This window comes from Aulostomus chinensis, chromosome 19 (genome assembly GCF_037954235.1).
Source record: "Aulostomus chinensis isolate RoL2024-O1b breed Wild chromosome 19, RoL_Achi_v1.0, whole genome shotgun sequence".
NCBI lineage: Eukaryota > Metazoa > Chordata > Actinopteri > Syngnathiformes > Aulostomidae > Aulostomus > Aulostomus chinensis.
The window spans coordinates 5,855,162-5,878,575 of record NC_141338.1 but is presented as its reverse complement, the minus strand read 5'-3'; the positions used below and the strand labels follow the sequence as shown (position 1 = coordinate 5,878,575).

The 23,414-nt window shown below is 39.7% G+C and overlaps 1 protein-coding gene and 1 long non-coding RNA gene across 24 annotated transcripts in view; one reads left to right on the top strand and one right to left on the bottom strand.

Moving 5' to 3' along the window:
- ntng2b (netrin g2b) overlaps nucleotides 1–17,108 on the top strand; it is a 75,310-nt gene extending 58,202 nt beyond the window's left edge. For 13 of the 23 annotated variants that reach the window (XM_086188193.1, XM_086188185.1, XM_086188188.1 and 10 more), the window contains 14 exons: nucleotides 230–331; nucleotides 1,334–1,438; nucleotides 1,780–1,851; nucleotides 2,034–2,126; nucleotides 2,312–2,416; nucleotides 3,362–3,457; nucleotides 3,645–3,770; nucleotides 4,177–4,263; nucleotides 4,350–4,448; nucleotides 5,745–5,852; nucleotides 7,148–7,222; nucleotides 9,378–9,545; nucleotides 12,307–12,441; nucleotides 13,452–17,108. In XM_086188193.1, the coding sequence (XP_086044319.1) occupies nucleotides 230–331; nucleotides 1,334–1,438; nucleotides 1,780–1,851; nucleotides 2,034–2,126; nucleotides 2,312–2,416; nucleotides 3,362–3,457; nucleotides 3,645–3,770; nucleotides 4,177–4,263; nucleotides 4,350–4,448; nucleotides 5,745–5,852; nucleotides 7,148–7,222; nucleotides 9,378–9,545; nucleotides 12,307–12,441; nucleotides 13,452–13,675 (1,595 nt within the window). In that variant the 3' untranslated portion in view covers nucleotides 13,676–17,108. Of the gene's footprint in view, nucleotides 1–229; nucleotides 332–1,333; nucleotides 1,439–1,779; nucleotides 1,852–2,033; nucleotides 2,127–2,311; nucleotides 2,417–3,361; nucleotides 3,458–3,644; nucleotides 3,771–4,176; nucleotides 4,264–4,338; nucleotides 4,449–5,744; nucleotides 5,853–7,147; nucleotides 7,223–9,377; nucleotides 9,546–12,306; nucleotides 12,442–13,451 lie in introns of those variants that run through there. The other 10 variants (XM_086188183.1, XM_086188199.1, XM_086188187.1 and 7 more) reach the window with 5 other exon arrangements.
- Nucleotides 1–23,414, bottom strand: part of LOC147243771 (uncharacterized) — a 136,190-nt gene that overhangs the window by 92,676 nt on the left and 20,100 nt on the right. The gene's annotated exons all lie outside the window — the stretch shown is intronic.

Below are 23,414 nucleotides of genomic sequence, written 5' to 3'. Positions count from 1 at the left end.
ATTCTGTACACCTTAGCCAATCAGGATGCCGAACACAATGCGCATTCATACTGTACGCTGTTAAAAAAAAAAAGCATGCAAAATTACACTAAAAAAATCTGCGAAAAAGTGAGGCCGCGATAGGTGAACCGCGTTATAGCGAGGGACCACTGTACTTTATAAAATGTTTTCTTCAAATAGAGCAACTGACTTTGTCTCTTCAATGACATGAAGTCTCTTTGTGCATCAGTCTCTCACAAGTCTGAGGACCATATGCATGGGACTCATGGCCACAAAATAACAACGCCATCTGAGCATGAGGAGGAATCACATACAAAAATTGAAAAGAAAGGTATCTGTTTTATAGTGCCAAGGTTCGTGGTTGAAATATTGTAAAACCTGAACTTCTCCCATTTACTGGCTGGCTGTTTGACACATAGAGGCCAGTCTCAGTTATGATAGGCTGATCGCAATGGTGGTAGCACAGAGAAAAAAAGTACAACATCTGTAACAGCAAGACGTCTCTACTGATACTGAGAGGGGAAAAAATGGCAAATCATCTGTCCGACAAAGATGAATGAGCGGTTGGAATGCATGGTTGAAAGGAAAAGCCTCTCCTTTGTGTAATTCCCAAAAAGGCCAGGCTGATAATTACACTACTGTTGCAAGTAATATTCATCATGTTTTAAATAAACAATTTGATTGCTTTCCCATCTTTGCTGAGGAAGATGTCTGCCTAAAAAGTAGCATGCAGGCTGAGTTCAGTGATTGAACCAGAAAAAAGCATGGGATATTAAGTTTTACAGTATGCAGCTGATAAAATTCATTGTTGCAGTAGAGTTGTTGTGTAACCCGTTTAAGTTCTGTATCAGTTATAATCAGTTGCATATGGCTGATGATGTAGGGCGCCTACTGTAAGGTTCAGGTCGGTGACATTGGCAGTTATGACCAGAGGAGTCATTTAGATGATGTCCATTTATAGTGAGAAAATCTGTGGAAGAATAGAGGTTGGGGTGGTGGATGGGCTGCACACACAGCAAACTTTGCTAATATGGAGGTTTAATTTCTGTTTGCATATAGAAGTTTCATATTTTTGAACAATGAAACTAGCCCAAGCCACAATCACCCTAGACTTAACCAGATTTTAAACGTCTTGATGACATATAAAAAGTTTCCTCTGTTGTGGAAAGTGACATTCCACCAGAAGTTGTCAGGGACTGAGCATGGTTTCCACCTACTTATAACCTGATGGTAGTAATTACACCTGATTACCCATGCATTTAATGGAATGATAACATCCTTAACAGAGGGTATCTTAATGTTCCTTATGTCTCTGATGACTGTGGTGTTTCAGTCTCCCATGTGTCTGCAGAACACGTGCATGAGACTCATGACCACAAAACAACACCCTCATCTGAGCACGGTGGGGAACATGAGGAGGCAGAGCATGCAATGAGAGGTGAAGAGAAATGTACCTGTTTTACGTGTAGTGGTAGCAATGTGTGGTTTTCTTGTAATCCAATACACAAGGAGTAGAAAAACTTTATAAACTTGGCAGCTCACTGTGTAAAATGGGCCTCTGGAAACTTAGTTTATATCTCCAGTTTTTGTGCTACCAAGTTGATGCAACGAAAACCACATTTCTGCTTTTCTATCATATTTTGGTGTCATCTAATTTTTATGTTTAACAAAGAACAAATCTTAAGGGCAGATAAAGGAAAATACCGTATTATTCTTTCATTGTTTCGATTCCTGAAACAAGACTTTTGTTCTCCTTATATGACAATTGCTGTGTGACAGAACACCTTCATGAGACTCACAGCCATGAAACAAAAACCTTATCTGTGCACGGGGAGGACACAGAAAGAAAAGGCAGGTATCTCTTGAATGTGTATAGCAACAAGTATCTAGTTTTGGTTCATAAAGATTTACTGCTTAGTTAACTTTTGTTGAGTAAAAGACTCCAAACCTCCCAAAGCAATCCCCAAAAATGAAAGCAGAAGAAATCTGCCTCCATTTTTGCTTGTGACTTTCATCATGATTGTGATGTACAGTGTCCCATAAGCCAACAGCACATGGACATGAGATTCATGGCCACACATCATCATCATCATCTGACCATGGAGAGGAAATAAAAGAAAGAAAAGGCAGGTATCTCTTCTATGTGTTTGAAAGCAGCTACTTTATTGTAGAATATAAGGATTTATTTCATTGCAAACTTGAGTGCAGTTATACACCCCTAGCATCCCAAAACAGTGCCAACTAAAGTGAAAGCAGAAGAAATTTGCCTCCATTTTATCTTGTGACATTCATCGTGATTGTGATGTAACAGTTTCCCATGAGTCTCCAGCACACGGACATGTGACTCATGGACACACATCATCTTCTTCGCCGGAGCACTGGGAAAAAGAAAAAGAAAGAAAAGGCGAGGAGACAGGTATCTCTGTATACTGGCAGGTATCCACTGCCAGTATGAAGAGAATATTTATATCATATTTTAGTTGCAAATGTTACAGACAACTAATGATGGCTGGTTATCGTTCCAAAACTTCCCCAATATCGACACTTCAACAGAGTGGTGTAGGAGTCCTAAAAATCTTAAGTTAGCTAGCTTTTACAAATATCCTTCAAAGTCAAAGGGATTTTTTTAAAGGGTTTTTGATAAAATGCCTGACATAAAATCTGTGGTTCACGCGAGTTTAATATTTTTCAATATTTGTTCTACAGAATAAAACTCTGAAGTACCACACGCTAAGCCTTTTGTTCTAAACTTGAAAACAAATGTCAACATGCTAAAAACCGATGCGCCAAGCTAATAGTGGTGACGCTGAATCATCATGAATCCATGGTGTAATTTGTCTGTATTATAACAGACTCCTTTTACATTTAATAATTGCATTTATTCTTTAAAAGCCATACATCACCCCTAAAGCACTCTACACTGATCGTTGAACAATAATTTTTTAAGTATAAACAAATAAAAATGCAAAATGTGGCTTAATTTAATTTTTCCATGCATAAAAAGTAATTTTTACCTCAAGATTTGCTCCTTAGGTATTTTGAATTTTTGTACTGGATGACAAGGCATCTTTTGATCATCTTTAATAGTAAAGTAATTGGATCAGTGCCTTAAAAGCATTGAACTTGAACATTGAACCATGCTGCCTGTTTTTGCACCGTGGGTCCGAGAGGACGGAAATTTCATCTATGCTGTATGTCATGCACGTATAGTATATTTGACAATAAAGTTGAATTTGACTTTTAGGACCCAGCCCAGCCACTAGCATGCTAACCTGTTAGCAAATATTAGTCCCTGTAAAAGTAAAATCAGAATAAATTCACTACCACTCCAGCATGTACTAATGATGATATGGTGTGACAGTTTCCCATATGTTTGCCTCACACGTACATGAGACCCATGGCCACACATCATCATCCAGGCACGGAGAGGAAAGGGAAGAGGCACATGGAAGAACAGGTATCTACTTTTCTGTGGAGGTGGAAAAATCAACCAAGCATATATTGCTAAATTTATAATTCCATTTGTTTAAGTGGAAACAGGCAACAAAGAATCGTAAACCTTAATTAAAACAACTTAAGAGTGAAATGCAACCACCGTTTTACACCTATGTACTGTGTTATGTCAATGACGCTTGTCATGTCAGTACCACACAAGTCAGACGAGCATGTGCATGTGCATGAGACTCACGGCCACAAAACAACCATGTCTCTGCACGAGGAGGAGAGGGAGGAGGTGGCAGAGCATAAAGAGAGGACAGCTGACAGGAAAGGTATGTTAATCTGTAGGAGTGTAGATTTAGCTTATTGTAGTTTATGGTGAATGAGCAAATAGGGAGTAGATAGACACTGAATTGAGCCAAAGTTGCCAACTGTAATTTTATTGTTTTACATATGATAATACTTCAAATATATAGAAATAGCCTATCCTGACACTTTTTTTTCTTCCATTTTTGACTCTAGGAGAATTTAAAAAGCTTAAAAACATCCGAGTCTCTGAATTCTTTCTTTGGCCAGATCACAAACATTTAGGCTACTGTACATGATGTAATTTTCTGTCACTTCACCCCACATTCCACCTTGAGAACCTTAATTTAAACAAAAAGAGCATAGAGAATTTTCATCATAATGTATGATTTTTTTTTGACTGCTGTGATAATTATCTTTATGCTTTATCAGTCTCTCACAAGTCTGACGGACACGTACATGAGAGCCACAGCCACATAGCTGAGCACGGGGAGGTGGCTAGAATACCTGAAAGGAAAGGTATCTCCATTAGATGTGGTAGTCGGGTTTCTCTATAAGTGACCTAATTTTTTGCATATATGACAGTGACAATAGTGATGTGTTAGTGTCCCATCATTTTGAGGAGCACACGCATGACACTCACGGTCATAACTCAAGAACCTCACATGGACACGGGGAGAGGAATCATAAAGCCGAAATAAAAGGTAACTATTTTAGATGCAGTAGATTCTATGTTGCACATAAATATGAAGCAAATAAGCTTTTTCACTTGGAGGGAGTTTATCTATGAGTTTGTGCCCACAGGCATGAGAGCCTGTCAGTCAACATAAGCTATGAGGCTAAATATTAATTGCACACCAACATCAGCATCACATTATTTATCTGTGACTGATGTGAGGAAGAAAACAAGGAAGAATTTGACACTGGAGAATCAGCATTGTGACACTTAAAATACCCTCATCAACTCCCTGTAGTACAAGAAAAAGTTGGATTTCATAACCAAAGTAAAGTAATATCCTCAAACCCCACTTGCAAACAAAGTATAGAAAATATATTCATTGGTTGAATTATAGATTGTAAGAACAGATTTTATAAGAAACTGCTTCTTATGAATCATTGGAGGCAGGAGGGAAGGAGGTACAAATGCTTTGGTGTTTAAGTAACTTTAAATAGAGTTTTCAGGTATTTGTACAGGCTGCATGGTGGTGCAGTGGTTAGCACTGTCGCCTCACAGCAAGAAGGTTCCGGGTTCGAGCTCGGGCACGGTATCTTTCTGTGTGGAGTCTGCACGTTCTCCCTGTGCCTGCGTGGGTTCTCTCTGGTACACCAGCTTCCTCCCACCATCCAAAGACATGCAACTGGGGACGAGGCTGATTGAATACCCTAAACTGGCCGTAGGTGTGACTGTGAGTGTGAATGGTTGTCTGTCTATATGTGGTGTTCCTGCGATCGACTGGTGACCTGTCCAGGGTGAACCCCACCTCTTGCCCGTAGCCGCTGGGATAGGCTCCAGCCCCCCCCCCCCCCGCGACCCTTAATGTAGGAATAAGCGGAAGACAATGGATGGATGGGTATTTGTACTTTCATGATACAAATACCTGTGCCTTCCACTTACATTTTCAAAAGGGGCTCTTGCATTTAGATGCATTTGAGCAGAGAGCATCACCGCAACATGTTAAATATTAAGGGAGGGGAACTTTAGGCTACACAGTACTGTGGAGGATAGGTGGCAATGTGTACCTACACCATAATTCAGTTACACTGAGCAGCAAAATAACCGCCTCAGTAAATTTCCCCATAAGAGCTACTTTTTATACTTTGACAAGATTTCAGAGTCTTTTTCTAAACATCACTATGTGTTCCACTTAAGAATGTTTGTGCTTTCGCCAGATCTGTAAATAGAATGTGCCATTAGTTGCATATCTTGCTTGGTCAAACAGCCTGAGATAATCGATTCTTCGTCAATAAAGATTGATTTGTGAGCTGCTGCTCCTTTGTAGTGCACCAAGTCATTGAAAAACCTGAGAGGGAAAGAGGAAGTCATGAAACGCCAAAGTCCCATGAGGAAGAAGATGAAGATAGAGAGGGGGAAAAAGAAAAAAGGAAAGGTATAATTGAAACATATTACCACAGTGATTCATAGCTGGTTTCATGTTGGGACTTTTGATATTATCTTGATTTAGTTAAGGTTAGTATAATCTTTATTCAAAAACTTCCTTGGGGTTCCCTTATTAGATTATTTGGATCATTTGAGGTTGAGTCATTTTCTCAGCCGAATGGTCAGACAATTTTATCACCCATGCATCATTACCCACAGACTGCAAAGTTAGATAATTCTATAGCAGTGGCAAACCTTTTCCTTTTCCAATTCAAGATTTCAGCTTGGACAACTCCTGTGGTCAGTTAAAAAGGGGTTAGGACCATGTTAAACTTATTGTGGCTGATTAAATATGAAAATCTGAAAACAAGTTGTCATCTTGCCAAAAACGTGACAGACAAATTGCCCGTTACTTCAGCATGATTTTCACCCAATAAGTTCAATAAAATCACAGGAAATCAACTACATGCCGCTTTTTTATATAGAATTAAAAGGAATCAATATGGATGTTTCATTCAACAGCAGAGAAAAAAAAACCAATGTAATTGCAGTACATAAAGGTGCCTTAGTTCTACTTATAATGCCTCAAGGACTGACAAGTCAGTGACCTCTGGTCTACAGCTTTGCCAAATGTTAAAAGAGAAAAAAATGAAGTGGTGGACAACACAAAGAAAAACCATGACAAATATTTTATCCAGAATTTTTATCTTCAAGAAAAGTTTGATTTGGTGGCAATGCATTTTTATGTGTTCATGGGAGGGAAGGAAATGTACGTGTTCAAAGGTTTAAAATTACACTGGTTTGCTTGGATATTACAGTCCGGGTTTGAAAAAAGTGAAATCATCTGGCAACATTGAGTTCTATCAAACCAGTTAAGAAACACTGTGACTGGGTTAAGCATAGGTCTGTTTAGGGCAGAGGTCTCAAACTGATCCAGTAAAGGGCCGTGTGGCTGCAGGTTTTCATTCCAACCCAGCAAAAGCAACACCTGATTCTACTTAAATCAATTAAGCTGTGTTCACACAGCTCATTTGTTGGATCGGGCTTTGCTTTTGCTGGGTTGGAATGAAAACCTGCAGCCACACAGCACTTTACTGGATCAGTTTGAGACCCCTGGTTTAGGGGATCATGTTGTAGAAGTCCCATCACTCATATGACCTCTGTGTAGTGTAGACTAGCACCTGTAGGCTACACTTGCTGCCGTTGTGTAACCATTAGCGCTGGAGGTAAATGTACAGTAGGTGTGTGTAGTACAGTGAACACTGTGCAAACACAAATCTTAAGCAGATTTCTTCATCCCTCAAGGGCTTCTGAAACTCTTGATCTCAGGAGAGCCTGGGGCCAGACATTTGTTTGGGATCATATACGATGATTTCAAAGGTAAGACAGAGCTTGTGACCAGCAGGTGGTCTCAGGAAGAGAGAGTAGTGGTTTCTGTGTTAGGCAGAATTTTATTTGACTGAAGTACGGAGGTTATTTTCAAGTAGAAATCCTGTGGAAAAATTCCTTGTTCACTGCATGTTTTTTTGTTTTTTCCATTCTGCTCATTTTCCCTCATATGCATCTGTGACTATTTATCTTATACGCATGATAAAGGTAAGTTTCTACACTTTCAATTCATAACAAACCTTTGCCAACACTGCCAGTTCTGTTAATTGATTTTAAAAAGATGTATCTTATATTCTTTCAATGTCAGATGGATGTTTCTCTGGTGAAAACCCCACCACTTCCTCTAAATATATCTGTCTTTCACTGTTAACAAATCACAACTAATAAATACCAATAAAGCAGCATCTTGACTCATAATGTTAATTTGGCGGACAATGTCCCATTGCCTCTCTAGTCTGTGGAGTAATTGGCCATTTATATTTAATTAGGCAGTTCTTCCCCCACCGCTTGCATGGTTCCCTCAGTGCTGAGAGAGGCACTTTATGGCGCTCTTCTCGCTGGCTTCCTTTAAACCAGCTCATTAATAATTCAGCTGGCATCATCAACCAAACAATAATAAAATAATAATGTGACGGCTGATTAAACAGCTAAACTCCGACTTTTTAATGTGCATTTAAATGTGTATTTGCATAAACATGCCTGGTAAATGCCTCTTTAGAGGACAGTGATGCCTTGCAGCGCACTATTGCAGCCAACTTCCAAAGCTTAATAAAACCTTAATTAGGTACCAGCCTGAGCGAAGATAATGGTAGCCAGAATGTAGAGCAACACCCCTCCATGTCTCTGCACCCCTCCACACAATACAGAGAATACAGTAGATAATGGCAGGCTTTCATTTGGCTTTGTGGAGAAAATACATAGAGGTCTTCAACTGATCTCCTTTGTAATATTTTTGTTTTAGAGTGCAAAATTTCGAAGACGTCTTCATTTATAATGAGCGTTTGACATTCCAAGAGGAAAAAAAAATGTTCTGAGGCCAAAGATATAACTTATTCCCTCAATTTAGTAATTTTATATAATTGGGTAAGTTTTATCTTGTAGCTACAAATGAATGAAATTGGGGGAATATGTCATATCTTCTCAGCTAAAAATAACTAGATTGAGAAACCATGTATGACTTGTGTCCTAACTTTAATTTATTCATGGCCACAAGGAAAGCCTTGTTCCCTCAATTAAATTATTTCATGTAAATGAACAAGTTATATCTAGTGGCGACAAATCAATGAAATTAAGGACCCAATTTATACCCTGTGGTCTCAAAATAACTAAATCAAGGGAGCCATTTAGAACTTGTTTCCTCAATTTTGTTATTTTATAGAACAGGTTACAAAAATTAAATTGAGGGAACAAGTTGTATCTCGTTGTGGATTCACGACTATGCCCACCAAGGAAAAAAATTATCACTCTGGCTACTCTAGGGCTCTGTATGGAGTAAAACCTACTCTTAGGCGATAGTTGATGAATTACAAAGAGAAACTTTTATCAAGTTTGTGCAATCTTCATGAAAGAAGAGAAAATAAAGAGGCAAACAGAGGATGAGGCTGTTAGTGCCAGGTTAAACAGGGCCAGAACTATTTCATAGTGTCAAGTTAACAACTAAAAACACCCACTGTATCATTCATCACTCTCATGTTTATGATTCTTTAGCATCGAATCTACTCATCCAGTCATGCAATTTAATTCTCAGATAAATTTAACACGCCTTGCACGGCTGCATCCACAAACAAGCATGTAGGCGCTCATTCGTGCAGGATAGTGGAGTTCCCATCAGTAATCAGAGCAGCACAGCCAAGCACAGTCAGCAAACTTGTGTTGTAATGGAGGGGGAGTGCTCTGTCTTTATTGAACCAATAAATAGAAAGGCAAGTCATAAAACACTCACAAGGCCATTCATTTGTTCTCCGACATCTAGGACAAAACCTTTCAGACGTATCTGATAGTGCAAGTCATTTATTACTTCCTGCTGTCAATGAAGAACCGTTTGAGAATGTCATGTCCCGTACCGAATTTTCAACATTTATGAGTATAGCATAAAAGTGGATAATTATCCTCTCCTGTCAAATAACAATCTGTCTATTTCTCTTAGACTGTGAGTGCTACGGCCACTCCAACCGCTGCAGCTACATCGACTACCTGAACATCGTCACGTGCGTCAGCTGTAAGCACAACACCCGAGGCCAGAACTGTCAACACTGCAGACTGGGATACTTCCGCAATGCCTCTGCCGAACTGGACGATGAGAGCGTCTGCATCGGTCAGTCTACCGCATTGATATACTGACACTTTAAAGAGACTAAAAAATTGTTTTTTTTTTAACTATTTGGTAGCTGAAAAGAAACTTTTATGAAACACTTTTAGAAACCTCGCCCCTCAAGTTGATGACATGCAGAAGGATAGTCCATCCAAAAAGAGGAGCATATCGGACCTGGAGATTAAAACATTCATTTCACCAGATTAACCAAACCCAACTAGTTTTATTTAACAACCATAACCCAAACAAAGCTATAACCGTAACTTTAGAATGAAAGTACTGTTATTGGTCAACAACATCATGTAAAACCTGAAAAAGGAATTGTGTTTGAAAGCAGAGTTTAGAGGGAGGTTACCAGGGGTTTATTTTGTTTGCTGTGTACCAATAACTGTTCTGAATTCATGGTAGAGCTATTAGTTGTGAATGATTCCCTGTCCTAAATGTAATATCTTGTGCACTTCAGCCTTATTAAGGGCATGCCCTAGTAAGAGGTCACTGCAGTTGCATAGCTGTGGTGTTGATTTGGATCAATCTAGGTGGACTGCAGGGGGTTGGAGGGTAATCTCACCACAGTCAGGGCGCTCACAGGGCCAGGCCTTGGAGTCAGCACAAATAAGACCCCATTAGCTCATCTGCCAGCACCGTGGCACGCCGAGCATGGCAACACAAATCAGTTCACGCCAGCATCTCCAGAGAAACAAACCGTAAGCTTTCCAACAAATGCATTTCCACACTCATTTTCCCGACCACACGTTCTCCACACTCAATGGCTCTGAGTGGCTTACATGTAATCCCAATATTAATGCACATGACCCACAAACACAGATACCAGCCACATTGCTGTGGTTGTGTAATCTGGATTTCTTAGCTTGCATTATAAATTTTATAATAACAACATTAATTTGATCTAGGGTTTAAGTGAAAGACAAGTGATGGGCTTACATCAAATAATGAGGCAAACTCTGGTTCAAGCAATGGAAAAATGCAGATCTGCAGTTTGTTTTTTTCACCTCGTCTGATCGACTACCAAGTACCACAGATCTGGATGTCAGTCAGCTTCCATAAATATATGGTAATTAGTGGCAAGATACTTCCTGTAAAAACACTAATCTGAAGTGAAATTCAGTGTCACCTTGTGTTAAAGAGTGTAGCTAGTGTAGTTTGATGTCAATTTGATGTGACTGGAAGGAAAGGAGAGATTCCTGAGAGAAAATGTGGGGTTCTGATGTCTTTTTTAATATCGATTTTAACAGAATGTACTTAAAGTTTGTTCAATTATGCAGCGCTACAAAAGTACTTCTGTACCTCCCACACAAAATACCAATGTCCTCCACACTTACTCCATCTGTTTTTGAGGCCAGATTTCATGCACTAAACCTGACATGCATTCTATTGATCAGATTACATTCCCAAACAACATCTGAGGTGTCTGGTGCTTCTAACACAGGACATTCATTTACCTATTTCAATGTAAGAGGAGCTGTATCCATGATATCTGTGTTTTTGGAATTAAGCTCAATCCGGTGACTTTTTGAAAGACTGCAATAAAACCCTAAGCTCTCTTAAAATAGTATCTGTTGTGGTGATCTACTGTATGGTATCCGATAACGGTGAAATTTAAACACTTCTCCCATTTTTTAAACTAAGTTTTATAAATACTCATTCAAAAAGAGGTATCGGAGACATGACCACAGCTGAAAAGGGCATTAATTCCACATCTCTGCAGCACCAACATGCGTAGTACAGCTCTGGTTCTTCAATACCCGAGATCGCGGTCTGAATACAAATGCACACATTTAGGCTAGCTGCACATACTAATGTTCCACATCAGGAGTTCCCAAACTTTTCAGTCCCCAATCCCACAAAATAAAGGTGCCAAAGACATGCACACCCCCATTATCCTGTGTAGTGGCTGAGATGTACAAACTTTGCATGTAATAAAAGTCCATCTGGACACATCCAGATTTAAATTCATCTCAAAAGACCATGTTATCCTTTTTATAAGTTGAAACTAAAATTTATATTTCATTTCTACTTTTTTATTTTTCAAGCTTTGCTGTTTTTGTTGGACTTGGGAGAAGACCACCATTAATTGTTTATCTTATCCTCAACAGTTCCATTTAATATATTTGGTCAGAGTGGATGACAGTTGTTTTTATATCTATATGCATTCTTAATTGTTATTATGTAATTAAATCACATTGGGAACCCCTTATCTTGACCCATGGCGACCTCACAAAAAAAAAAAAGTGAACACGACTTTATAATACTGATGGTATGATGGTGGCATATCATGTTTAAAAATCACATGGAAACATAGAAATCAATAAGGATCATTTTTCATGGTGGGCACATGAATTCCCTGGTTCAATCAAGTCACATGAAGGGTGTTGGTCACTAAAGTTTAAACATGATCAAGTCCATATCTGGGGGGTGGTGACAAAGGGTCAGTTGCACCTAAGCCTAACCAGACCCCAACTGTTTTAACACAATTAAATGTCATTTTACAAAGAAAACAGTTGCAAGTGCTGAAAAAATAGAATGTTTTCTAAATTACAAAACAACGTAACCTGCCACCCAGAGCAGTTGATGTTCAACCAGGGACGTCATATTGCTTCCATGGTCCTGGCATGTCATTCTAACAGATGTTGGACACCACCTTGCAATATTACATAATTCTTTAGGATCAGGTTTTCTAGATTACATACTCAAACAGTCTTGACATTCTTATATCACTCCATCCCCCCCCCCCCTCTTTCTTCAGAGTGCAACTGCAACCAGATGGGTTCTGTACATGACCGCTGTAATGGCACGGGCTTCTGTCAATGTAAGGATGGCGCTACGGGGCCCAAGTGTGACGACTGTCTGCCAGGATACTACTGGAAACAAGGCTGTTACCGTGAGTATATGGAGGCTGAGTTTTATGTATTCCTATCTAAAAATTCCATCCCTCCAGGACCGTTCCACCATGCAAAGGTCTGTGCCACTTTGCTGTTGCATATCCCAATGGTTTCTTTACTCTCAGGGGAATAGATCATATAGCTCATTAGCAGCATCAGCTGCTCTTTAAATTGATGATGCTGTCACCCCTTAACCCCATTACTGAGAATCGCTTTCCTCTTCCATCTACTATCTAGTCAGGGGCTTCAGTCTCCAATAGACCCTCCCCTCCAACACATGGAGATTAAACCTCTACAGGCATGCATACATCTGGACTGTGGGTGTTTTATGACAATGTGGGACAAACCGTATGTTTTAGATTTGACATTTTACTCCAGAGTGACAGAGCCAATTATCTCTGGAGTAATAATGTCATCATTTCTTGCAATGCAAGCATGATCCTCTATTTTCTCTCAGTACATTTTTAGTTCAAGTGTCTTGTGCCGCACTACTTCCTCTGCATTTTTTCCTAATGAATTTTATAGCATTTTAATGATGCCATTTGTTTGTTGTATATTCTGCCGGGTTTGAGACTGATTTTAACTTGACCCTGAGAAAGTGCAGGCTTAAGAAAAATAGTTGGAGAAAGGGGTTACAAAACCGAAAAGGCAGGTGTAACCTGTTGTTGTCCCCGAAGCAAAGAATGGAGAATTTATCTTGCCTCCTGTATTCATTTCTACTTTGTTCTTTCTGCCCTGAATTCTCCTCCTCTCCTTGTACCTCTGTTTGCCATCATGTTTTTTTTCTAAAATTGCCCCTCCTTCTCTTCCCCCACCTGTCTCTCTTTACCATACATCTTTCTCTCTTCTCTGGGCTCTTTACACCCCCCCTCCATCCTTTTACCACCTGCCACCCTGTCACTTTGCTGCATCCTCTTTATTCCCAACTCATCTGTCATCCTCCGTACCTCTGCAACTCCTTCACTCTTCCATTCTCAATGCTGCTCATTCTGTCTGTCTTGGCTCACAGCAAACATTTGCGATGAGGAGATGCTCCTGTGCCAGAATGGAGGAACATGCTACCAGAACCAGAAGTGCATCTGTCCTCCAGAGTTTAAGGGGGTACTGTGCCAACACTCCCGCTGTGAAGCGGGCAAGGACTGCAACGCCGCCTCCTCACCACACCTCTCCATGGCCACCCTGCTGCTTTGCACTCTGCTAGCCCACCTGCTGGGCACGCTAACTCCCCATTGAGCCACAAAAAGAACCCCTCAGACCAAGGAGTGTGTTTATGTGTGTGTATGTGAGGTGAGGGGTAACCCCAGACTGGGTAGGGCCATTGAAGTCATGGACCCGACAAACACACACACACACACACAGCAGCACTCACATAAGCACTCACAACACTAACTAAACCCTGTTCAAACACACATACACACACACACACCTGAGAGGGACTGATGTTGTGTGCTCAGGTGTGAGGACAAATAGAGAAAAAGGGGAGTGACCTCAGAGGGATAAAAAAAAAAAAAAAAAAAAAGCAGGCTAACAGGGGGGGAAAAAAAATCATACCAACCACTGTTCCCTTTATTCCTGAGCAGGAGCAATGTGCATCAAACCAAAAAGCATAAAGTAAAAAACACTTAAATCACCACTGTTTCACTTCAAAGGGAATGGCTGTTGTAAACACAAGGAAATCTTATTTTATTTTCTTGAGTTACGGATCTCTGTTAAGACTGCTCTGCCAACGTGGTCAACCTCTGTGTGAAGGCAAGGAGGTTAAGTGCGTGACAGATCCTGCTGCTGAGGCCTACTTATTATATTACCCAGGTTTCGTTTCTTCTCAAAACAATGAGACTTTATTTTACATTTACTCTATTTCTGCTGCATTTTTTAAAAAAAAAAGATATCTTTAGTCATTGTATCTAACGTGCCCACTTACAGTCGCTGAGATTATACATATTATATACTATCCAGGGGGTTACGAAATATAAGATTTAGTCACTATTATGGTTGTTATGGGAATGAGTGATTGTTGCCACACTTAGCGAGATTTAATCTTCACACAGTATTCAGGAAGAATAATTTTACAAAATTATCAGAAATGTAAAAGAGAGAGAGAGAAAAATATCAACACCGTATCAATATTATATGACATTATTTGAATATTTTTTGTAGAAATTATTTTTGTTTGGAGTTACAATAAATTATAAAAAAATACATTTACAACTATTTAAATGAGCATTTTATTACACCAAGTGTATACCTTGCAGTAAATATGACTGTTATTTGCCTTCTTGTTTGTACTTTTCTTCATTCTAGCAAGTGTCCATGATTACACTTTGTCATCACCTTCTTTTTTTCAGGGAGGGAAGACAAGAGAAACATCGCTCTTAGTCATCGATTTGATTTTTGTCCACATGGTGTTGAATGCTTATTATTGCAAACGGATTATTGCAGTGTGAAACCCAACACTCTTGTCTGACAATCACAAAGAACTGCTTTCCTGTGAAGAGAATATAAATTATTTTATTCTGATAAAAGTTGCAAAGAGCATTTATATGTGAGACAATGTCACTTGCACGATGCAGCACAAATGATGAGCAACTGAAAAGTATTTCCCGGTGATTCACATCGATCCAGGGACCCTGAAGCCACATCTTCTCATCTTTTACTCACCTTGAGATTATTGATAACTACTAACAAGGCTGTTCCAATCATGTTGTTTTTTTTCTTTACCAACCACACAGCATCATTTCACTTGGAAGTGCTGTATTGCCGAGTCAGCCCAGGCACACAATGGATAAATAGACACAAATGCTGCATTATAGCAGGATACAGTGTACATCCAAGATAAAAGCTAGACTCAGCCTTTGAGGAATGACAGGACAGTGATTCTGGTATTACTCTTTCCTCTCTCTGAGCTGCTGGTACTGACTTTGTTCACTATTCTGTGTATAGGATTCATCCCCCCTTTGCCTGAATTGTGTCAAGACGTGACACTTGGGAGCATGTGAATGTAGAACATCAAGAAATTATGTACAGAACATGTGGTGGAGGATCAAAGAGCAGGCTGTCCTGTATACTGTATGTGTGGCTGGCTGTAGTATTATACACATCAAGCTTGGATTGGATTATCTCATTTGAAACACACATGGACTGATACAGAGTTGATATGACTGGTTGATTAATCCCTCAGTTGATCATCAGATAGTCTAATAAATTAATCATGTGCATTTTTAAGCACAACTGCCAAATGGAAGTGTTCTTGCATCTCAAATATGAATATTTTCTGGTTATCTTAACCCTCAAGTGCACTCTCACAGAACATTCTAGTACAAAATTGTCCCCCTTGCTAAAACTGCTGTCACATATTCTACATGAACACTATTACATTGAATTATTTAAAAATCAACTTCAGACCAGATCATCACTACTCACATTCATTATACCGTTTTTCAAACCTTTAAACGCCACTTGTTTTGCATTTTTGTTTGCTGTCTTAAAACGGTGTCAAACTTTTTTGAGCATCACACAACCACTATGAAATGAATCATTACACGATCAGAACGTGATCTATTTGCTCTGGTAACATTTGGAAAATCTAGGAGGAGTCATGCAATGCTCTTATCTATCAAGTTAGCAGAGGGTTAACCAGAAGTAGTCAGTGGACCATACAGCATACTCAGTATGCATCCTCCCTGCAGTACGAGAATGTCACCACAGAGATTTACATAGCAGGGATGAACTTAATGAACACTGTGTGACCTCACTAGAATGTAAGGGATGTTCATTTATATGGAAATATGATGCACGAGAGCTCGAAAGGAAGATTCTTTGAAAACTAGAAAAGCTACAGGATGCTTGAAAGATGGATGCCAAACTGTATCGGTTATCTGCCCACTGAAAAATGTCCATTGTAATTCAATTTACATACACAATCCTTTTGACACTTCTCCATTTAGTCTCTTCACAATTGAAATAATCTGTGCTGACATTTTAGGTAATTAGGCACATTCCATTAATACATTGTTAATCAAGATACAACTGTGCTGTCAATTATATTCATGAATGGAGCTTGACGAATAAGATTGGAACTGCCAAATGATCCCACCGCTCAAAACAAAACGGGATAATTTTTTGCACTCCGGTTCATTACAACAATAAATGAATAATCAGATCAACCTGCCTAATTAAAGAAAAGTGGAACAACGCTGAGCTTTTCCTGCTCTGAGATGAAACTGTGGGATCTATGAAAAATGAATGAGTGTAAACTCATCAACAGAGAGCTCCTCATTAGAATGGCAGTATAATATGTGTGGAAGATGTTAAAGAATCACTAAATTTATGTTTCATGTGTCTTTATAACTAGAGAGTGGCTGCTGTCAATGAATCTAAGAGGCTAGGAACCTATTTTGAGACAACCAATCAGTTTATTAAGATAAAGAGATGGAGAAGGCTGCTGATACAGAGGTAAGTACACACTGTCACCACCATATCGTCAACGAAACAATCAGTATATAAATGGTGGGTTGTAGCACCTGCCAGAACTGGTGCGTGAGAACAGTGGCTGAAGAGGTTTATCCCCAGCGCCCTGCAGCCTCCTGAATGTGACTCAGTTTGGTGAAAATGTCTCTATTTGTCCCTGTCATCCCTGCTCTGTTTTCCCAGCTGTACCACTGAATCCTGTTACCATTATTTTGGGCTGCGGATTTCACATGGGACCTTCAGGCTTCAATGTCTTGATTACCCAACAATTTCCACTGTCAGGCATCCCTTGTTTTGAGCATGCACGTGTCAGTTACCTTCACCTTGTGTGCCCAGGGGTACTGCCCCAGTGATATTTTGCACGGCTTTACCAGACTCATCTCTTGTACATGACCTGATTTCACTTTGAGGGTTGCGTGTGTCTCTGGGGTTTCGCTGGAGCTGATCTCATGTTTCATAATTTTACATAAAAACATGTCGGGTTTGCAGTACAGCCAACCTCTGAGGTAAAATCCCCTCTCAGGGAGGGCAGCTTATGCTACCAGGGGATTGTGGATCTGAAGTTAGCTTCCTAGAGATACACTAACATCCCAAATCAATCACCATCTCCAACTTAGATCAGACTAGATCAGTTCAATGTGTATTTCTTCTGCAAACAAATAAACAAGACCATTGACTTGGGGTGGTCAGTGTGTCTACAGTTTAATTCCTGGATGTGTAATGCTAACCTGCAATATTCTGCAGCGGTTCCATTGACAGGCTGTGTGTTGTTAAAGTATACCATTGGAATCACATAACAACAATACTATCCACCATTTATTTATTTAATTCTCTAGACCAAGGGTGGGCAACCCGCGGCTCCCAAGCAGCATGTGGCACTTTCATCCCTCTGCTGCGGCTCCCTGTGGCTTTGGAAAGTAAACAATGAGTATTTTATTTAGATTTATTTTATTTTGTCAGTTTTTTAATGTAATTCTGAATTTGAAGGTTATGGTGATCTTGTAGCATCAAAATAAAATGCGTTTAATGTCTTGTCTTACAAAAAACTCCTTACAATCGCGGATATGCGACACCCACCGGCACACAATTTATTGAACATTTCGATCCCAGTAGCCCAACCATGGATGAATCCAAGAAAAGAGTTTCTGAAGAAACGTGTCTGTTAATAAATTTTGTTTTCTCGGTAGCAGTTCATTGATTTCACGAAAAACGATTTATCAGTGTTCTCTTGATTTTAGATGTCAAAAGGGTTTTGTGGCTCCTGTTTCCTTTTCCATGCTAATCCGGTACAAATGGCTCTCTGAGTGTTGAAGGTTGCCGACCCCTGCTCTAGACAACTCAGTTCAGTGGCAACCAATGTAACCATAACAGCTACACACTGGCAGTAACCACCTCACCATGGACAGACTTTTTTACTTTAATCAGGCTTAATTGTCACTTTCAACCTGCAGTCAGACCAGCAGTTGGAGGGTGCTGCTGATTGAACCTGCAATTCATTCTAGAAGAACCTTACTTCACTGCTGCACCATCGCAACCCCTCTTTAGCCGGTGGACAGAGAGAAGCTGCAGCTTGCTGAAGCCATATTGCCCAAAGGGACTTGGGCAATACGGGCTTGTCAGTCACCCCCTCCAGTAAAATCACTGGTTTTCTAAAGAGAGTCTGGACTACAGGAATGATATGAAAGATTTGGGTTTGAAATCATGACCGTGCAGTCTGTAGGGGGACAGTGCTGATCTGTGAGCGTCTCTGATAACTGATGTGCCATGTTTTAATTATTTGGAGCAGAAAGTCTTGAGAATGGACTCTTTAAGACAGCAGGTCACACCGACTCCTTTTGAAAGATCAACATCCAGTGGGAAGCAACAACACTTGACCACCGCATCTGTGGCGTGACTTGATCACTCCAACACCAAGCCTTTCTCTAGGGCTGGCCTAACCAATCCCTAAACATCGAATGAGACCATGCTGATATGTTTTCACTGTAATGGATGATTCATGATTCAAGTGCTTTTGAAGCATTTCTCTCTCCTTTACTGAGTGCGAGTGTCTCCACACAGACAGATATTTTAATCCCACAACTCTCCTGTTACTTATAAATTGGGAACTTATCAATGATATGTACAACGACTGATCAAGGCAGTCAATGTTGCTATGAGCGTTTTGGCAGGCACATTCCCATCCTCACTCCAGTAGCCAGGAGGATAAAAATCAGTGAATCTGTTCCTAAAAATACTGCTGTTTTGCTCCTGTGGAGAAATGTTAAATTTTATCCACAATGACGGATCGGAAATGTTTTTGAGGACTCTTTGCACAATGACACGCTGCTTCTTTTGAGAACGTCATTCTCATAACTACTAAAATGACAATGTCTATATTTACACAGTCTGTGGCTCCAAGTCTCCAGTCTAATCGTATTTGATGGAGGCTCAGGGATCTTTTTAAAACACTCTGCAATGGCTGGTTAGTCACAATGGCAGTGAGGCTACTCAGCTGTTAAATGGTTATGCGACTCCTGAACAGATCTGACATGTGACAGAAGTTCCTACCATTTCAAAGAATCCGTAAAGATAAAAGAGGCAGTGTGTGCTTCGTGCAGAGAAAAAAAAACATGGTATTTAGTTTGATATCAAGCTAAATAACTAATTTATATAAACATATTGAAGGTTTTCATAAAAATCAGATACATCCTTTAAAACCTACATAGAAGAACTTTTGTTCCACCTTCTGAGAGACAATCGCTGACAACTGAGCTCCAACCACCCCTGTCTCCTTTATTATTCATTTTTTCTCCAATAAGAGAAAAGGAAATGTCAAGTGATGGAATCATCGGATGAGGTAATTTTCTATAAATAGCTGACAGAAATGTGTCTTTGCAAACACCAACTTTGTTCACATGTCGTAACGCGACTTTATGATCTCAGTCGATTTTTGCCTTTCAGCATTTTCCAACAAGGAAACACTTAACCAATTATTAACCTTGCTTACCATCAAATGCTTTAATTTGTGCTCCAAGGACAGATGATGATCAGAGTGATACTTGATCTGAAATATTCATTCCATAGACTTTTCCTGGATGCTTCCTACCAACATATTTTTTAAAATAACCTTCTTTGACACTGCTTAGCATCAATAATCATGACTCTTGTACCTTGGTGTTCCTGATAATTAACTTGCAATACTCACCACTAAAAAAGCCTCCTCTTAACATTACCTGACAGACTCATGACAAAGGAAATTGCTTTAATTTCAATTTTGTAAGCCATCAGCTGAAAAGCCACCAGGGGCAAAGGCCAAAATTGAGGGGTTTCCAAGGAGAAATGGGTCATGAATTCCTCAGCTGTTTTTTTTTTTTTTATATATATTTTTCTTAAGTTACAAATTAATACAGAAATATTAAAAGGCAAAATCATCACTAAAACATTCACATTAATTGGAATTTTCGCCAGTGTGATCCACCTCTTTTGCTCTCCACTGTTAACATGCATGGAATCAAAGTTGACTGCAATTGGACTAAAGGAGTTCAGAAACCAGAACACTTGTGGTCTCAAAATCTATCAACCCTCCTACAGATTTTGCATTCAAATTCAGATTAATTGAGATTACATGACTCTTGACTCCGCAATCATTAATCTTGTGGAAACATTATTATGCCGAAAGCGGTTACACTGGAGTAGAAATATAAATTTCCCATTTCTTTAGTAAAAACGGCCAAGCTTGGTGTTGAGATGAAAGAAGGAAGATGGAAGGTATGACTGGAGCAGCAAAACCATGTTGACTTGATAAACTCCACCTGTTACCTCTGGAGTGGTGTGGTAGCAACGTTGTGCCTGTGAAAATCACTGACTAAAACTGCAATGTATGTATGAATAATTTCTCCACTGCCTCAGTTGATGCTGTGATGCTGTTAGAAATCATCATGCCAACACCGCCACCCAGTACGCAGATGCCTCCAGTTAGCATCAAAGGTTTGACATTGGCTGGTGTATGCTGCGCATTATAGCTCCCTGAGCCAGGGCTCTTCACACGCCCGCACATGAACACACACAGATTTCATAATGTCACCTCTTCCAAGGACTCAATGTACCAGTCACGTTATTTACATATTAGAATCCATATTATGTTTAATTTATATATAAAGATTTGTCTTCACTCCTTCAGTCAACAGAGTGTAATCCCTCTCCTTTCCCTGTGAGCTGGTCAAATTCCTGTAACTAATCTTGATGAGATGTCAACCTGAGGTGTCTAGCCTGAGGCTAAGCTACAGGAATCTTTAAAAGACACCCAGAGGCACTGATAGGCACTTTTTAGAGCTGTCATTTTGACATAACATAGCAGGGTAGACACACTGATCAAATTAAAAGTCCTGTTTTGCTTAGTGGCACGGTCAACACCAGGACCCCAGGACATCTGAATGGAGCACACTCAAAATGAACGGTTTCTCTGAAAAGGGCCTATTGAGATGAAGAAGTTAGAGTAAAACAGGACCTTTGTCATGAATAATAACAGCTCCAGTTGAAAAAAATGTGTCTCACAAGAGTGTATACAGTCTATCACATACATACTAAATAGGTTTCACCCCCTCCCTGTACATATGCATGTATCCTCTCGCCATCGCCCACACACAAGCATTCTCTCTCTATCTTTGAGAAATGACATAAGTGTAATTATATCTGCATCCATTCATGACAGAAATGCCAGTTCATCAATGAGAGGCCTGACAGGCACATTTAGACTAACCATTCAGAGGCAGTTTGACCCTCATCAGGGTTTTTGGCTCAAGGAGGGTACAAATCTGATTTCTTTGATCCTTCTTTTGTCCACATGCTGCTTCTGCTGCCCTCTATCCAGCTTCACTCCATTTCCATTAAAAAATGTTGCACTGATCCTCATATCAATGTAGCTGGTCCCTGGGTAACGGTTGAAACCCCCTACTACAGAGACAGAGGTGAACTGACGAGGTCAGCCATTAAGATAAATGCCAAGCAAGACAATGTAGCCATGAAAATGAAAAATGGCCATAAAAAAACTATTGTTCATGTCTAAAGAGCATCAAACAAATTACTGTATAGCCTTCCATAAAAAATAAATATGACTGAGAGGTGGATGGACTTCATTTTTAGGCTTGCATGTCCCAAATCACACTTTACAGGTGTATACACCACATTTTACATCAGATATACACAGAACCAGGAGTGGTGGAGTCCAGATTAATACTGAACAAAGGATCCATCCCCACAAACAATTTATATAATGCCAACTAGCTGAACTGTCATCTAAGGACCAAGAAGATTGTGCGTCACCTGCAGCTGAGTAGACTGTGGGAAGGTAAACACACCTGTGTTGGTTACTGTAAATTAAGGACAGAAAGTTCTGCTAGCAGCTGTGTTAAAGAGCAAAGACTTCACCTTCTGGGAGGCCTTGACAGTTGGGGAGCGGGCCAAGTGACGGTAAACTATGAACATAGCGGGAAATAATCCACATTTTATGATAAAAATAAATTATGCAATCCTCCGTGCAAAGCAGTGTTCCTGAATTTTGCTGACTGTGGTGACACAAATATTACAAACCTTTTCGTCAAACCTGACCCATTTCCCAGACCGGCTGGTGAGTTGATCTGTGTTTAGCCAGAGCGTTGATGAACAGTGAAATCTGACTGTGTGTAGATTCAACAGAAAGAGATTCACAGGACAGGGAAATGGTGACAATTTGATGACGACGTATCAACATGTAGAAATTAACGAAATTTTGTTTATAGTGTCAGCATCTAATTATTAAAATGCTGTACATGAAAAATCATTACAGAGATACTGACAGATTACTTCCTGGAATCTTGATGATTGGAAAAAAGATATATTTTTCCTGATTTTTCTTGATGATTGAAGATTTTTCTTTTTCTCTGAATATTAAAATGCAATCAGAGTAGAAGGTAGTGAGAGATGTATATATTTCCACCAACAGAAATCAGCCTTCATGGGCCTTATAGCATAAATTTCTGAGTTTACAAGGTGCACACGCCATTAAATCCTTTGATTTACAGTTTATCATCAGCACTTTAGTCAGTAATGTAGAGGCAAACTCACATTTAAATCTTGTTGCATCAAGATAGCGAGATTCTGCTTCAAGTGTAACTGACTTGACTACAAGTTATAGGCTCGGAGAAAGCAGGGCAGTGGAGGAGAACTCCAATTGCCTCTTCTTCTGTAGGCCTAGTGATGTTAGCTTCTGTCTTTACACCTGCAATGTAACAGCACATTGCTAGTGAACTTATTCTTTATCTTCTGTATTACTGGATAGACTAGATGTGACACAGCTGCTTTCAACAGGTCATGGCCCGGATCTTTGGAGGAGATCTGGTCTTTACCTGACAGCTGCTGACTTTTTTTTTTTTTACAAAACATTATAATCCCACCCAAGCTCTTATTCAATTTAGCCGCCACAGTGCCAGGTCAGTTCACCTGCCACCAGCCAAAAATCACCCACATTTGGCTGCTCTCACCATATGAA